Raw genomic sequence first — 17,649 nt, 5'->3', positions numbered from 1 at the left:
ATTAAAAACTTAATAATAAAATGTTGTCAATTTTGATTAATTCAGTTTGTTTTTTTTAAATAAAAAAACAGTACAAAAATAACCGATATTTGAACCGTTAAAGTACCGAACCAATAAGTGGTATCGATAAAAGTAGTAATATCGTTAAAACCTTAACGATACCCATGCCCAACCATCACATCATATCAGTTACCAGCCTTAATATAAATATTTTTCCACCATGACATACAAGAGTTGCAATTTAATTTTGCTGCGAGCAAGTCTACATAAACCATCCAGTGCAACAAATCTTACAAATAAACCCAACAATAACTTAAAAAGGGAGCAAAGCAATTCAGTGACAACCATACCTCACTTCACGGCACAACTTCAGGGCGACTCAATCAACTAAATGACTTCAAATTGAAAGATAGAGAGAACAGATCTTATTTATGGGTCTAGAAATGCTCTCGCGCACACTGCTGCCATGACAACCCAAATTTATCAGCGTGAGCCAGCCAAATCAGGTCAGAACCTTACAATGCACACACAAATAAATGGACAGAGTGTATAAAGTGAACCATCAAATGTGTGTGTGTGTGTGTGTGTGTGTGTGTGTGTGTGTGTGTGTGAGAGTGTTTGCCTTACCCAGGTTGGTGTACGTGGCCCTGCAGCTGTTGGACTCAGGAGAGCGTGAGATGGTGTGAGCGATTCCCTCTTCCTCTGGATCTGCCTGCCTGCTGCTGTTTGAGGTGGGCGACGCAGGGGGCGGACAGGACGCGGGCGGCTCGCGCAGGGGCGACAGCTCCAGCTTAGCAGGAAGAGATGTGGCAGAGGAGATCTCAGTCTCCTGAACTGGAAGTTGACTGCACAAACAAGAAATAAAACAATTGTTTGAGAATTCTTGCTCAAACCAAAAGCAAAAACTATACTGAACACATGATAACAGTGCTTTATATAAGCATGTACTGTAGTTCTGTTGACTGCAGCTTTAAATGCTCTGTAAAGCTCTTTAAAGAGAGCTACATTCTGATTGGTTGTCAATGTTTTTATCATTCATTGGAGGGGGAAAATCATTCTGACAGGGATTCCCACTGTTATCATAATAGCTGTAGTGTGGTGTTCTTCAGTTGTTTTTTTTTTTTTTAATATATTTTGATTCTTGGGGTGAAAAATCTTTTATTCCAGCTCAAAGATGCCAATAAACCAGTAGGATTTAGTATTTAAAAAGCTAAATTTAGAACTTCAGTCATTTTAAAGGGGAAGCTGTTTACTGACTTTATATATGTTTTTAGGCTTTAATTTATAGGCTTTCAAGTTTTCTTTCGAAATCACGTAATTATTGTGATATGATATGTGATAAACAAACTAAAATATTAGTCAGTGTTAAATTTCCATTTCTCAAATTAAAGTTTTCAATACATAATTTCTACAAGACTGCACATATAGATGACTCCTATACTAGTTTTATGGCATTTTACACCATTTTTTAAGCTTAAAAGCTTAAGTTACATGTCTACTTTTGTGTCCACTAATGAAATGAATGCCACGTGACTCATCTTTTTTAGTCCTGCTACTGCCAGGTTTTATTCCGCACTTGATCGCTCTCACCGTATATTCAGCCTTTGTTCACCCGCTACTCATTTTCTTTAGTCCCGCTACCGCCAGGTTTTATTCCGCACTTGACTGTTCGCGTCGTATATTCAGCCTTTGTTCACCCGCTACTCATTCTTTTAGTCCCGCTCCCGCCAGGTTTTATTCCGCACCCGACTGATCCCGCCGTATATTGTCTTTGTTTACCCGCTACTCATTATTTTAGTTCCACTACAGCCAGGTTATATTCTGCACCCGACCGCTGGCGCCGTATATTCAGCCTTTGTTCACCCGCTACTCATTCTTTTAGTCCCGCTCCCTTAAGGTTTTATTCTGCAACCGACCGATCTTGCCGTATATTGTCTTTGTTTACCCGCTACTCATTTTTTTTAGTTCCACTACAGCCAGGTTATATTCTGCACCCGACCGCTCGCGCCGTATATTCAGCCTTTGTTCACCCGCTACTCATTTTCTTTAGTCCCGCTACCGCCAGGTTTTATTCCGCACCTGACCGCTGCCACAGTATATTCAGCCTTTGTTCACCCGCTACTCATTTTCTTTAGTCGCCCTCCCTCCAGGTTTTATTCCGCACTTGACCGCTCCCACAGTATATTCAGCCTTTGTTCACCCACTACTCATTTTTTTTGTCCCGCTACCGCCAGGTTTTTTCCGCACTTGACCGTTCCCGCCGTACATTCAGCCTTTTTTTGTTCACCCGCTACTCATTCTTTTAGTCCCGCTCCCGCCAGGTTTTATTCCGCACTTGACTGTTCGCGTCGTATATTTAGCCTTTTGTTCACCCGCTACTCATTTTTTAGTCCCGGTCCCGCCAGGTTTTATTCCACACCCGACCGATCCCGCAGTATATTCAGCCTTTGTTCACTTGCTGCCCGCTTGAAATAATTTTTCTACCTGACCCAACCGTTCCCGCTAAATTTAGATCTGGTTTCAAAAATTTCACGTTTAAATTGGGTACTACTAAAAGTGAGAGATAACATAAAACGGTTGTGCAAGGTGGTTGTGCAAGGATTGTAGGCTAAATGTCAGTTTTGTTTGCCCCTTTGCGATGAGACATGAGTGCCGCCTGAGATTCCAGTCTTCCAAAAAAAACATAATTTTTTTCCAATTGCCTCATATAACGCATGAAAAAGACTCCCATACATAAGACTTGCCGAATGTGGGCTTCTTAAAAGTAAATGACCATTTTCTAATGCAAGCTAAATCATTTTGCTCTTCCATGGTAAAGTCCGCACTTAGGACCATTATGCAGATGATACGTGCACAGACAAAAAAAAAAAAAAAAAGGTTTTGAGTGTCTAATGGTGCTCAATAAAAATGAGGAAAACACAGATATGCTGTTCCAGAAATAACATTGGGACTCAGAAACGCTACATTGTTAGCTACCACGTTTTATTCTGAAATGTATTCCTGCGCCGCAAGAAATCTGGATCGGGTCCTGAGCCTGTACCTCTACCAAAAGCATACTTCAACTTTGGATCAACATTAGAGAGAGTAAATAATGAGATGAACAATGACTTATAAACAGTAACTGTGTGAGAGAGTGCTTTAGTTTTTTAGCAAGATGAAATTTTAATTAGCATGGTGGCATCCATCCATACTGGACTGATCAAATACAACAATCCTTTGCTGAGATTCCAAACTATCCTTTCTGTATCCCAGTGCCAACCTCACTCTCTTAATAATCCATCCAGGAACGCTAAAAGGGAGGAATCATCTGCAGCGAGAGCATGTCCGGACATATAAAAACATTCTGTTCCATTAAATTATGACACACTCAGAAATCTGAAGTAACACTTAAAGTGCTCTCCCAAAATGAAGCTCAGATTTTTTATGTTTCTATTGCAAAAATTAGTTTACACAAACATATCTCTTTTTAAAAGTGTTTTTTTTTAAGTGATAGGATATCTTGGTGTCTCAGTGTTTGAACTTGTTGAAAAAAACCTGAACCAACGTGTCCCAAGTATCTCTCTCTTTGTAGATAAACGCTCTGCAAACACTCGCACACACACACAGCAGATGAAACAAACATCCAGCTGAGAGTTTCAGTTAAGTGTTGGTCTGTTTAAAAGGAATTTGAGGAAGTAATGCTTACCCACCATATTTGCTCACACAGTCACCCATTCGATAAGATCAGAGAAAAGGTAAAAGTTAAAATCAGAAAACTCAACCCTTGCTTTCGAACACTTAATAGACAAAATTTCTCTTGGAGTTTGTTTTTCGTACTCCTCCTCTCCCTGCTGTAACATTCGGAGTGAATATCTCTTCCTTCATATGATTAACCCTTAATAGACGACTACCAACTAACTGTGGCTGGCTGTTCATCAGCTTACAATTGTGAAACATCAGGATCAAAGGTCCTTCAGGTATGACCAAAATAACAGGAAGCGGTTTATGTAGTTGAGAAATCACCAAATAATACAGATACTTTTATTTTACAACTAAAATAAACAATTATAAATGATAATGCTGAAGAATTAGAAATATTAGTTAGACGGTGACTCAAAGCATATCATATTGCTCTCGCTCTCATAAATGTGATTTTTTAAGTGTATTTAAATAGCCTACTACTTTACTTTTAAATATCACTGTTTGTTTTGTGCAATTTGTTCATTGATATTAAATAAGGGTGTGTTAATGGGACGGTACGCCTGAAGAAAAGGAGTGAGTCACACCTGTTTTTGAACAGCCTTGGCTATTTAAAAATCCATCTTAGTTTTATCTTAGTTTAATGTAGGTCATTTGTAGTTATTTACAAAATAAACGAGAAAAATAGCCTTAATATCAGAGGTGAAATTAAGAGCGTCCAAAAAAAAAAAAAAACAACAAAAAAAAAAGGACGACATGTATTGTCAGATTGTGTTAATAAATTAATCGTGGCTACTTTTGTCATTATGATTAGTGTTTTTAAATTAATTAATTAATTAATTAATTAATTTGTGAAATAGGCATAGGTTACATTTTTTATTTGAGTATATAGCAGCAACCAATAACATAACCTGTAATTTTACCCGCAGTGCTAATGTAAGATGTTGATCTGCTCCAAACGTACACACATATGCTATATTTCATTTATAACACAACAAACTTGTCAACGCAAGCAGATAATTATTATTTTTAGGGGTTTTCACCTTTATTGATAGGACAGTGGAGATGTACAGACAGGAAAGTGTGGGGAGCAGAGATAGGGGAAGGATCGGCAAAGGACCTCTAGCCGGAAATCAAACTCGGGTAGCGGCGAGCACATCGCTGCTATGTGTCGACGCACTAACCACTAGGCTATTGGTGCAGACAGGCAGATCAACTAAAAATTAAATTGCAAAACATGTGTTTTATAGGAATTTGAAAGTGAAGCAAACTTCGTCCCTCAGCACTACTTATATTAGCCTAGAGTACTCATGGTTGCGAAATTCAAAAGCAAAAACACAAAATATGTGAGCATGCATTCAAAGCAGGCGCCTTTGATGTTCATCGTGCCTAAGAATGAGCATTATGACTGTAGCATGTATCCGCTTCATTCAGAAGGGTTCGAAAAAACAGACTCGACTCTGGGAGTCGATTCCTGTCCTGGAGTCAATTCAGGTACTAGGTCCATTGAGAGTTGAGGAATCGACTCTTTTGGAGACGACTACCATTCCCTAGTGTGTGTATTTTTATTATAGCACTATATAAAAAGCTATCATGCACTTTCAGTTTTCTCATACAGAGAATGCTAAGATGCTACCAGGATTTCTGGGAAGGCTTTTTTTTTTTGATCAGGCATTACATAAATCTACCCCTGGGGGCACCCACTTATCATAACAGTGTCTAAGCATAAACTAAGCTTTTTATCTGGGGTGAATATAAAAGCCTGTTGATAAAAGCACACTGAGTCACAGCAAGAGAAGCAGACAGGAAGAACCAAAGACTATGTTTCTATAAAGAAAGCTAAGAGAGACTGAGAAAGGTAGCTTACTTCATGACTTTGCTAATGAGGAGACTGGCTCTGCTCTTGGGTGGAGTGGACAGGCTGGAGGCTCCACCTTCTGCTGTGACACTTTCTTTGTGCTCCTCCACACGTAGCTCTGCCTCCTCTCCACCTGTGGCACTCTCTGATTTGTAGGTGAATATGATTGTGGGTTTCTGGAGAGGGTCATCTGTCTTGGATTCTGAAAACCACTGCTGTCTCTGTAATGGTGGAGGAGGCAGTACGGTTATGACAGTCCCATCCAATCCCAGCAGCTTCCCTTTTTCCTTTTCACGCTCCATTTTCTCTTTCTGTTCATCCTCATCCTTCCGCCGGCGGAAGAAACTCTTGAAAGATATCCAGCGTTTTGGCTTGTTGCCATCACTGGAACGCCTGCCCTCTGCACCAGGACTGGTCTCTCCATCAGTAGATTTGGCCCCAGCTGGTCTGGTCCAGTTGAAGTGCCTTTGGAGCAGGTTGCTTGAATGGTAAGGAGAAGAGCTAGACCGGACCGGGGGGAATGGGGCAGATGTTTCAGATTTGGGGCTTGTGGGTGGTACAGCAGCAGAGGCACTCTGAGATTTGGGAAGGAGTTTGTGTGGTGTTTCTTTGTGAGGTTCTGCAGAACAATGGAGTGACTTAGGTCTGTTCACAGTAGTGTCTCTGGAAGCATCTGGTGGCAGTGAGTAAAGCTCCTCAGCACTGCAGGTTTTACTCTGGCCGGCAAGAGACTCTGGTGGAGAAACCGGCGGCTGAATTGAAGACACAATCTGAGACAAGACAGCACTTGCTTTCTCTCTCTGACCTGAACTTCCACTTGATGCAAGTTGGCAATCTTTACTGCCCTCTGGGGGTTGCTCACTGCTGGGGTTACGAATACGATCCAAACTGCTATGGGCTAAAAAGGCAGGGTTAGTGCTCTGGATACCAGCATGGAATGCAACACCTGTTGTAGTCCTGTATTTGCCATCATTTACTGTGGTTGTCCTCAATTCCCCGGTAGCAGTTAAATCTGCGCTGATTGGAGGAGGTTTTTGCTCAGATGGAGAGGGCTGAGAACTTTCAGAAGATCCAATCTCCTCATATGTGTGGCTGGCCACTCGCTCCCCAGCGCCAGGTTTGGAATGTGGCAGTTCACCGTTGAGTCCCAGGAAACTCTTGTAAACAGCCAGGTTATCATAAGCACTGGGATTAATCACTATGGGAACCTTCACTGCTTTTTTAGAGCTGCGTGCATATGCAGGCTCATCGCGGATGATGATGGGAAATGGGGGCATGCCAGCATTGTTGTAGCTGTTGAATTTAATCTCAGACAAATTGGGGGATTTAGTTGGCACTGTGCGAGCTGAGCCGAAGGCTGCAGTGGGAGATGTGGGAGCAGATTTGTGATTGATGAGTCTTGGATCGGCACTGCCACTTGTTAAATCAACCTTGGGAATCTTCTGTCGAGGGCTGGTGCAAGACGTCCACACTTCTTGGTAACGGATGCTACCAGGTTTTGTGCGGAAACCGCTGAGTCCAGAAGAAGAACCTATGGGAGACTGAGGCATCAGTGGGGACAAAGAAATAGAGGGGGATGTCACAGGTGACATGGGAGATCTGGGGGACTGAGGGGAGATGGGTGAGACAGGACAGGGGTCAACTGTAACACTTGACTTTGGAGTAATTTCACTCAAATGAGTGTTATCTTTCGTGGCCATAGAGGCAGACACATCAACCACTGTATAGGGTTTACAGATAGGAGCTTTCTCAAGATTCACTACTCGATAGGGCTTGGCCTGCTCCTCTGTTGGGCTGAAGCTGATTGTGATTGGCTGGCCTGGAAGAGCTTGTGGGAGAGCCCCACCCTCTCTTTGACTGTCATCTTGTTCTTCTAGTCGAATTGCTAGAACAGCTTTATGAGTTTCATTGGATTTTGGAGAACTTGGTCCTCTACTTGATGTTTCTTTGTTAGGTGGGAAAGGAAAACCATTTCTATGGTCATCAGTGTCCCGACTGCTCTCAGTGCAAGTTTCTTCAGGAAGAGATGCCAAGGACTCAGGTGAGGTGGTGGACTCAGAAGTGGACAAAAAGCCACTTCCCTGGTGGTCAGAAGTATATGAGAGAAGAGCAGGAGCTCCATTTGAGTCAACAGATGGGTATCCATTGAGAATCTCATCATAACTGTCATCATAATCGACTGCACAGAAACGCTGTAGTGAACGGTTACGTAGAGGCACTGTATTCCACTTTTTCACTAAAGCAAAAGGAACTGGGGACAGAGTGGCGGCACGAAAATTAGCAAAACGAGGTTGACCCCGCATTCTTATCCCCATTGCTAGCAACTCTTCGTCGCTTTCATCCCAGCTGTCATGTTCTCCATCATCATCCTCATCACTATCTTCCTCCTCATCATCACCATCGCTGGAGAATTCTGGATAGCAGAATCGTCCACCCTCAGTGCTAATGACCTCTGTGCTGTCACTGAGGGAAACTCGTTTCATCGCTCCTCTTCCGCTACTTCCAGCATGAAGACAGCTTGCCGCTGGAAGGCCCCTCTCTAACGAGCGTCGATATGAACTGCAGATCCTGCCAAAAAAGTCATTTCTACTTGTGCTTGGAGAAGATCCCAATCCAGCAATCTCTTTTAGCACATCTGTCAGTCCATTGTTGTTGCTGCTAGTTGGCTGCAGGGAGATTGCACTGTATGCCTCTGTTTGCCCGACCAAATCCTCCCCTTGATTGTTGTTTGTCCCTGCAGGTCTGAGGCTATTCAGGCTGTTGTGGTTCCACACGGTAAAAGGTGAGCTCTTAGTGACCTGTGGTCCCTCCGCAAGCCTTGGCACATTTCCCTCAGAGTCCAATCCTGGTGGGGAGCATGGCAGCATCATTGTAGGCTTTACGGCAATAGTAGGTTTCTTGGCGACAGGTGGGCGGACCTGCCCTGCACGGGATGAGGAAGTGCTCCTCTGGCTGTTTGTGAGTTTGGCATTGATATTCGTCTTGCACTCACTGGCTGACTCTGGTGATCGATGTAGGCTCTTGGGCTTAAAGCAGTTTTTGCACTCCCCTGGTTTCCATACATGTTCAGTGAATGTGTTGCATGCAGACATGACTGCAAGGCAGTGCTGCAGCGTCAGTGGACAGGAAAGCCCTCCATCTCACACACAAACTGCAGGCTGAACTTCACTCCCACGCACAGTAAGAAACTGTGCTTTCAGTACCTGCAAAGACAAATAAATAACAGAGTCAGCCAGGGTTATTCTGATGCCAAAAGCAATCACTGTTTTCATCTCACAAAAACAGCTATGCTAGGCTGCAGAATGAAGCACTCATTAATCTTTTCCAGCAGGGGTCAGAGTTTCACTCTCAAAATGAATTTCAAGTGTCTCTCCCTTACACACATATACCACAAACACAGGCCGCCAGACTCTCACAGCTCTATTTTTGGATCACAAGGCAGTGCTGAGTAGTTGCAGGTAAACATCATGCCTTGTGACATACTGACACCACATACACAAACACTGTAAAGCTTTTACACCTATACACTTGTACCTTTCTAAGATTACTATTGCTTTAAATGATAATTAATACATCCAAACATTTAACTATAACCCAAAACAAACACTCAGCTGCAATTTACAGAAACATTATATGCATTGATCAGAAACTCAAGACTTGGCCCACATGTGAACCTTTTTTACAACTAAAGGTCATCCTAACAAGTCAGTTTAACAAGGTTTTACCAAATTTATGAGGACGCTCCCAGACATCTGAACTTTACAAGTAATTATACAACTACACCTGTTGTATTGTGGTCCATGTCTCCCAGTTTTTCAACATTTATAGAACTTTTCCAAGCTCCATACCAAAAATTCCACCCCACAGTGATGTTAACACACTGGTATTTTCGTGAAAAACTGGGTCACTCGTTAGGGACTATAGGTAGGGTACTGGCTGTATTTTCTTAGACAGTAGAAGGTTGCATTAATTTATATGTGACTAGGCATGGGAAAAGTCAAGGTTTTAAAACAGTCAAAATTTTCTGCTATACCGTTCCTAATGTATGAGTAAAGCTGCATCCCAAATGGCACACTATACACTATGCTCTCATGCACTATGTACTTATGCACTTGCACACTCAACAGGATAGTATATGTATGTAGTGGCGTCCCAAATGGCACACTAATGTTTTTTTACTAAGCGGAAATTCAAACCGTTTCTCTGATGACATTTAACGGTTGCCAAATCAGTGAAAATAATGACCAAACTATCAAATAATACCTGTCATAAGCAAAACCGCGTTTACCATCAGGAGGCGCTATAATCACTCTCGTAGGAGAATTTTGCTTTCACCATCAAAAATAAATAAAGTTATTCAACATGTGCGTCCGATAGCTCCGCCCCTTCCGCTACATAAGCAAACATGCGGTCGTTGAGTGCGTGAAGTGTCCATCATTACACACTTCATTTTAGCGCCTGAATAAAGTGCATTATCCGGGTAATTAAAGTGCACTTATGATTTTTAGAGTTTTCAGTGTGAACACACTACTTACACTATTAATACTACAAAATGGCGTAGAATAGTGCATAAGTATGCGATTTGGGACGCAGCTTAAGATTTTTTATTTAAATTTTTTTTGTTTTTTTTAGGACAACAGCATCTCCAGCAGAAAAAAATATCCAAAGATGCCGTTTTAAATTGTAAAAAAAAAAATTGTTTTAATACAAATGAAAACAGCATGCTGCGTCCCAAATCGCATACTTATGCACTATTATACGCCATTTTGTAGTATAAATAGTGTAAGTAGTGCGTTCACACTGAAAACTCTAAAAATAATAAGTGCACTTTAATTAGCCGGATGATGCACTCATTTAGCCGGTAAAATGAAGTGTGTAATGATGGACACTTCACGCACTCAACGACCGCATGTTTGCTTTGCATTGTTCATTTACTCTGGATGGTGAAAGCAAGATCCTCCTACAAAATGTATTATAGCGCCTCCTGATGGTAAACGCGGTTTTGCTTATGACAGGTATTATTTGATAGTTTGGTCATTATTGTCAATGATTTGGCAACCGTTAAATGTCATCAGGGAAACGGTTGGAATTTCCTCTTAGTAAAAAAAACATTAGTGCTCCCTTTGGGACGACACTACATACATATACTTTGCTGTCGAGTGTGTAAGTGCATAAGTACATAGTGCATGAGTGCATAGTGTGCCATTTGAGACGCAGCTAATGATTCATTTGAATTATTTAGCCTGCCATGTTTACTGTCCTAAAATATTATAAATGTTTCCCAAATTAAAACATATTGTGTACAAAGGTGGAAAAAGGTTTTGTTTTTTACCCAGACATTTAAAAAGAATATATTTTAAAGCAGTTATCTCCATACCGTGATACAGTGATATTTATATCCAAGGTTATCACACCATCAAAATGTTATACCGTCCCATGCCTAGTGACACAAGAACATACACTCAGCGGCAGCTTTATAAGGTACACAGGTGTAACTGCTCATTAACGAAAATTTCTAATCAGCCAATGACATGGCAGCAACTCAATGCATTTAGGGATGGTCCAGACAACCTGCTGCAGTTCAAACAGAGCATCAGAATGGAGAAGAAAGGTGATTTTAGTGACTTTGAACGTGTCATGGTTGCTGCTTCTAGTCTGGCTGGTCTGAGTATTTCAGAAACTGCTGATTCTACTGGGATTTTCACGCACAATAATCTCTAGGGTTTACAGAGAATGGTCTGAAAAAGAGAAAATATCCAGTGAGCGGCAGTTCTGTGGGCGCAAATGCCTTGTTAGGAGCTAATAGAAAGAAAACAGTAACTCAAATAACCACTCGTTACAACCGAGGTCTGCAGAAAACCACGTCCAACCTTGAGGCAGATGGGCTACAGCAGCAGAAGACCACACCTGGTGCCACTCCTGTCAGCTAAGAACAGGAAACTGAGGCTACAACTTGTACAGGCTTACCAAAATGGGACAAAAGAAGATTGGAAAAACGTTGCCTGGTCTGACGAGTCTTGATTTCAGCTGCGACATTCGGATGGTAAGCGCAAATCATTTCAGACTGGTTTCTTGAACATGACAATGAGTTCACTGTACTCAAATGGCCTATACAGTCACCAGATCCCAATCCAATAGAGCACCTTTGGGATGTGGTGGAACAGGAGATTCGCATCATGGATGTGCAGCAGACAAATCTGCATCAACTCCGTGATGCCATCATGTCAATATGGACAAAAATCTCTGAGGAATATATCCAGTACTTTGTTGAATCTATAGTATACCATGAAGGATTAAGGCAGTTCTGAAGGCAAAAAGGGGTCCAACCTGGTACTAGTACGGTGTACATAATAAAGTGCCCAGTGAGTGCAACTAATAAAGATGAACACACAGAATTTTTCAAACTGTTAAGGAGTGTACAAAAACAACAATTCAAATGAGGGTCACCGAGTTCATATCTTTAGGATCATGTCACCATGGAGTTCACCACATGTTTAACAACAGCAAAAGAACAAGACAAACTTAGGCTGTTTCTCAATTCCAAGAATGCAGAGAATGGACTTGTGTTCTTGTGGAGAGCGGTCTTGCCAGGTGTCCTCGGAAGAACAAACTCAGGAGACCGCGAGGGCAGAGAACGCGTCCTTTGAGAAATGGGATGCTGCGTTCTTCCTGATGGTCATGTGACCTTCACGCGTTTTAAATGGAAATTATTTAAACATTACAGCACTCATACAATGATTTATTGTTTTTCCCTTCTTCAAAATATACACTTTGCATAAAAGCATTATAAATATACTCTGCACAATATAAATAAAACAGATTTTAATACGAATTTCAGCAAACAAACACCCTTAATGTGTTTATTCCTTTATTAAGATGTTTATGTTAATGTTTACTTTCACCGTTTCATTAAGGGAAAGTCCTGAGGTAAATAAATGATATCTCTGAACTTTAATAATAAATCTAAATAAAATGCAGCGCTTCCCATCTCCAGTCGCAATGACTTCTGGGACTTCCAGAGCGAGTTCGGCGCTCATGTCTGCATCGGTGCGTCCTCGATATCAAGAACACATCCAGGAAGTTTTACACGTCCTCCGTACTTGCGGTCTTGAGTATTGGAACTGAACTTAGGCAGCTGATGATGACGTTGCACGAGAACATGAAGAAGCAAGACCGCTGAAGAACGCATATTGAGAAACAGCCACTACGTATACTTAAAGATTCTTAATGTACTTAATAGGAATGTAACGGTATTGTAAATACCGTCATACCGCAATATAAATTTTTTTCGATATTACCAAAGTCGCATGACTCGGTAAAACTATAGGTCTTCTGAGAAAATTTGCTCAGGCGAATGAAGCGAACGGGAGGTAGCGAAAACTACAATTCCCATCAGCTCATGCTTGACCATCATCCCTTGCAGTCTGTTGTCGCTACAGATCCAGTAATGCGGAAATGAAGTGTGCAGCTAGAAGCGGGGATGTAAAAGAGCTGGAAAACTCTAAAGTGGGTGTTGTCGCCTCGCGCGTACTGAATAGCGGTGTTGTCAGCACACTGTTCAGATTGATGCAGACCTCTATCTTACTCATGGTTTGTTCTCTCAAGTGGGGGAAAGACAATGCACAACGTTACCCACTGCTGTCAACCTGGGCCAAGTCATATCTCTCTTGTCCCAGAAACCTCAGTCCCAAATGAGAGGGTTTTTTCTGTTGCAGGGGACATTGTAAATACCCAGAGATACCAGCTTTTACCAGATTATATTTATATGATAATTTTCCTTTAAACCCATCTCTATCTAAGTGAGTGAGTGATTAAATGTTGAATGCGATGAGTTTTCAACAATACTAAATTGAAACTTTATTTTGGTTTAATATTTTTTTGTTATTAAAATTGAAGTTCCTGTTTCAAAGCTTACAGATAGATGACTAATTTGTATGTCATTGACACTTTTGGCACTTTTTTGGAGTATTTTCATAAGTTTTGTTTTTCCCTGTAAATGATTCAATAAATACCGTACCGTGACATGCATACCGAGGTATTACCGTACCGTGAAATTCTGATACCGTTACATCCCTAGTACTTAATGTATCTAACAGAGGATCATCTGTTTTGTTTACTTCAACTCCTAATATAAATCATAGGCAAAACTGCTCACTGCACAATCCTGACCAGGACCTTTACGATTATGCGTTCATAATGAATTTAAGAAGTTAAGAGTTTAATTATGAGGTTCAGAGTTTAATTAAACAGTGCAGTTACTTTATAAGTAATCATGTCTCTATCAACCTTCTAGATGAAAAACTAAGAACCAGCATTGATGAATCGCATTTAAATACATGTTAAATTATAAAAGAAATACACGCTGAATGCTTTTGTTACTTCTCTGACCTCTGAGACACCAAGGGTTAACCTGGATCTTTCCTATTGTCATGAGTGTATGAGTGAGTGAATGTGTGTCTAGGGGCAGATATATTTTTGTGCTCTCTGCTAAATCTATCTGCAGACTGAAAACAACATTCCATTGCACAACATCTGAGATTAATGAGAGAGAGAGACAGGAAGAGAGAGAGAGAGAAAGAGACAGAAAGAGAGAGACAGTGTGTTCTCAGGAGGATGCGGCAGCTCGTGCGTTAATGAACCTCTTTATGGCTTTCAGACAGATGGAGAAACATCTCTCTACCCTTCATTTCCCTCCACAGAGTTCCTGTCACTTCTTTGCTCATTCTTAAAGGTTGTTTTTGTCAGGATGGTATTTGAGTAATAATGCATATTGTTAAAACAATTAGGTTAAAAGCCAAGTAATATCACAGTAAATACAAAAAAAAACCCTGATGTAAACTCTGGGTCTCGTTCATTAATAATTGTGTACATTTTCCATATTTACACATTATACTCACATACACGACCTGACAAAAGTCTTGTCGCCTATTCAAGTTTTAGAAACAACAAATAATAACTTGACTTCTAGTTGATCATTTGCTATCAGAAGTGGCTTTTATGAAAGGCAAAGGCCTCCAGATTATGCTTATTTTACCAAAATGAAATATGATCATGCCTTGATTAGAATTATTTAATTAGGCCTGTGAAGTCTTGTTGCTTAACGGTAATAATGTACAGTATTGAATATAAAGTCATGCTGCAGTGGAAGAAGAATGAATATTGTGTACGACTCCCATGAGCTTGGAGGACTGCATCCATACATCTCTGCAATGACTCAAATCACTTATTAATAAAGTCATCTGGAATGACAAAGAAAGCATTCCTGCAGGACTCCCAGAGTTCATCAAGATTCTTTGGATATGATCTTCAATGCTTCCTTCATCTTTCCCCAGACATGCTCAATAATGTTCAATCAGATGCACACTTAATTTCATTGGAAGTTGTAAGTCATCCATGCTCTTTTATGAACACTATAGATACTACTCGGCTTACATAATGTATTAAAACTACTATAGAGTATGGCCCGTTCATAAAAAGCATCCCAAATGAAGGGCTTGAGAGATATGACTTGCAATAAGTGATGACAGAAAACCATATAAGAGCCCATATGTTATATTTTATTGTTATATTAAAATATTAATATATTGTATTTTGAAACTACATAACATCACTGCATAGTACAATAGGCTTTTTCTACAAATATTCAAATGTTGTATTTCAAAGCAAAACAAAAGCAGTGCATTGCTAAAGTAGGCTTCTTCTTCATTCAAACTCATTCATATGTTATATTTAAACTGCATAATTATGGATGGAACAATTATAGATTTTGGTTGTCTGAAGAATAATCATGGTTATCACGTCTAATGTAAAGTTATGCTTTATATAAGGTAAATTTTTAAATGAACTGTTGTTCACATCTGCATTCATAATCATTTTAATAATTAGTAATAATTCGTCGAACATATCTTTTGTTCACATTGCACTGAAAGCCACGGACAAAACTTTTACCACTATGGCATGAGATGTTTTCTACTTGTTGCATCTAGAAGACGTGAGTGCATCGCTCCGCTTGCTTGCGCATATTGGCATATATTCTAAAATTGGAAATAACGAACTTGAGCGCGGAAAAGACGCGATATGTGAATGGCCCCAGCTATAGTTAATCCAGTGTGTGTGCGTATTAGCCTTGGTGTATAAGCTCGGAACTTAAAACTAGCGCACAGGTGGCATAACTTTTAGTTGCAGCAGTTTTGTTCTGTGCAACAGAAATGCGGCGTTGTAAAGCTTTTACGATTAAGTATCCAAATGTTTTCAGCTGCTCACGCCACTCACTCGTTTATGCCTAGTTCAGACTGCGTGATTTTAGCCCCGATTTTGGCTCGCCGACAGGTTTTGGAGACAAAAATGCCTGACAAATGCCTGAAATCACAGGCAAATCGGTGCTCGTGCATGTGAGTGACAATCACACAGTTTGAACTATCAAAGACGCGATCTGAGAGAATCGCCGATGATGATGCCTGCGAGATATTGTAAGATATTGCACATGCTAAATATCTGGAGTTGTCGGCGATTCAAATCATGCCGTGTGAATTGAGTTTTGACTGAAAATAACATCAGCGATCGCCTACAGCCAATGAGAGAGCGGCATTCACTTGTGTGTGCGTGTGTGTATACCTGCTGCAGGCCAGCGGGAGGCTGGGGGAGAAGTTAAAAGCGCTCTTTTTCGGTTTATTTGGACCCACAAATTGAGGAAAAACTAGTGGAGGATTAACAGGACTCAGGAGCATCCGTGTCTGTTTGACGTTTCATACAGAAAGAAATTAGTTTATTATCAACGTTGAGGAGAAATGGCTAATTCCCTTTAAACCCAGGTGAGCAAACATGTACATGTTCAACCCCATTAAAGGCTTCTTTCTCATTACGTAGTTAATAACAAAAGATATACGACGTGTTTTTGGCTGTGAGACGTAGTTTGGACGAAGTTGTCGGCGATTCTTCCTATAGTAAAGTCATGAAATGTGGAAGTCCCTGTCGCCGATCCATCTTGCAGTGTAAACAAAGCAGCGACGAAACGCTAGCCCAGATAGTCATGCAGTGTGAAAACATCTGTGACACGACTAGTTTGAAAATCATGCAGTCTGAACTCGGCATTAATGTCAGGTGACTCACTCTCCCCGCAGCCTTCAACTGCAGCTTGTGCTGTATTGAACAGACGCATGTCACTTCATAATTATAGCGTCCAGAACTACTCTTATTTTTAATGTTTTGGTCACACTATTTGGAAGGCCGGAACAAAATGCCTTGCAGGCAAAGTTCAATCTGTGGGCCGCCAATTGAATAGCCTTGGAGTATGGGTACAGGCGCATTTGGATGTAGGGAATGTTTAAGATCATAATACCTGATGCGACTTTTCATTTTCAGATTCAATTTAGATTATCCTGGTAACTTTTCTGGATCTGACCTGCTTATCGCTTTCAGTTTTGTTTTGACCCCATTAAGAAGTTAGCAGAACTTGACCCACCAACTGCTGTCTCTTTAACAAGCACACTAAGAAATAACTCCCATTTGTTGCACCACACCAAACAAGCAAGCAGAAACTCTCTTAAAAAGACAAACTATCTAAGTGGAGCCGGACAATGTGTGTATAGTCAGCCCAAATGTCCTTAGGCTGAATCACATAGGCAGCGAACAGGTAGATGTGCTGATTTTTTTTTAGAGATTGTGTTCAGGACAGCGCCAGAAAATGTGGCATAACTGTCTTGCTGAGGAACAGGCTGCCACATTCCCTAAAAAAAATGACAAAATCTGTGTGGTTTATTCATGAAATGCTCCTCCAGACAGCGGACGGTGACAGGAACCAGGCACAGTTTTGAGAAGAACCTTATGGCTTTTGCTTCTGTAGGCCAGAGCTTGAGCGATCTTGGAAAATAGACCAGCGCTGGTAAATTGAAACGCTGTCATTTCAAGCATTGATTGATCAACCTCCAACCCTCCAGCAAGACACACAACACCAATTTGTTAATCACTTTGAATAAACCATGACCCATCCTGTCAAATAAATGACATTGAGTTTCTCGGTCTCAGTACGTTCAGCAGTTTGTTGTTCTCCGGCTCCTTCACTGAGACTCTCTCGTGTTTCACATACCTGAGTGATGACATCACTCCGACCACTC

The 17,649-nt window shown here is 40.9% G+C and overlaps 1 protein-coding gene across 2 annotated transcripts in view; it reads right to left on the bottom strand.

Moving 5' to 3' along the window:
* peak1 (pseudopodium-enriched atypical kinase 1) overlaps positions 1-17,649 on the bottom strand; it is a 66,793-nt gene that overhangs the window by 8,211 nt on the left and 40,933 nt on the right. The window contains exons 2-3 of one of the 2 annotated variants that reach the window (XM_001921567.8): positions 5,546-8,739; positions 628-845 (exon numbers count right to left, since the gene is read on the bottom strand). In XM_001921567.8, coding sequence (XP_001921602.3) covers positions 628-845; positions 5,546-8,628 — 3,301 coding nt within the window. In that variant the 5' untranslated portion in view covers positions 8,629-8,739. Of the gene's footprint in view, positions 1-627; positions 846-1,112; positions 1,701-1,779; positions 8,740-17,649 lie in introns of those variants that run through there. The other variant, XR_012400213.1, reaches the window with a different exon arrangement.

The sequence above is a fragment of the Danio rerio genome, chromosome 25 (assembly GCF_049306965.1).
Source record: "Danio rerio strain Tuebingen ecotype United States chromosome 25, GRCz12tu, whole genome shotgun sequence".
NCBI lineage: Eukaryota > Metazoa > Chordata > Actinopteri > Cypriniformes > Danionidae > Danio > Danio rerio.
This window is presented reverse-complemented; position numbering and strand designations above follow the sequence as displayed.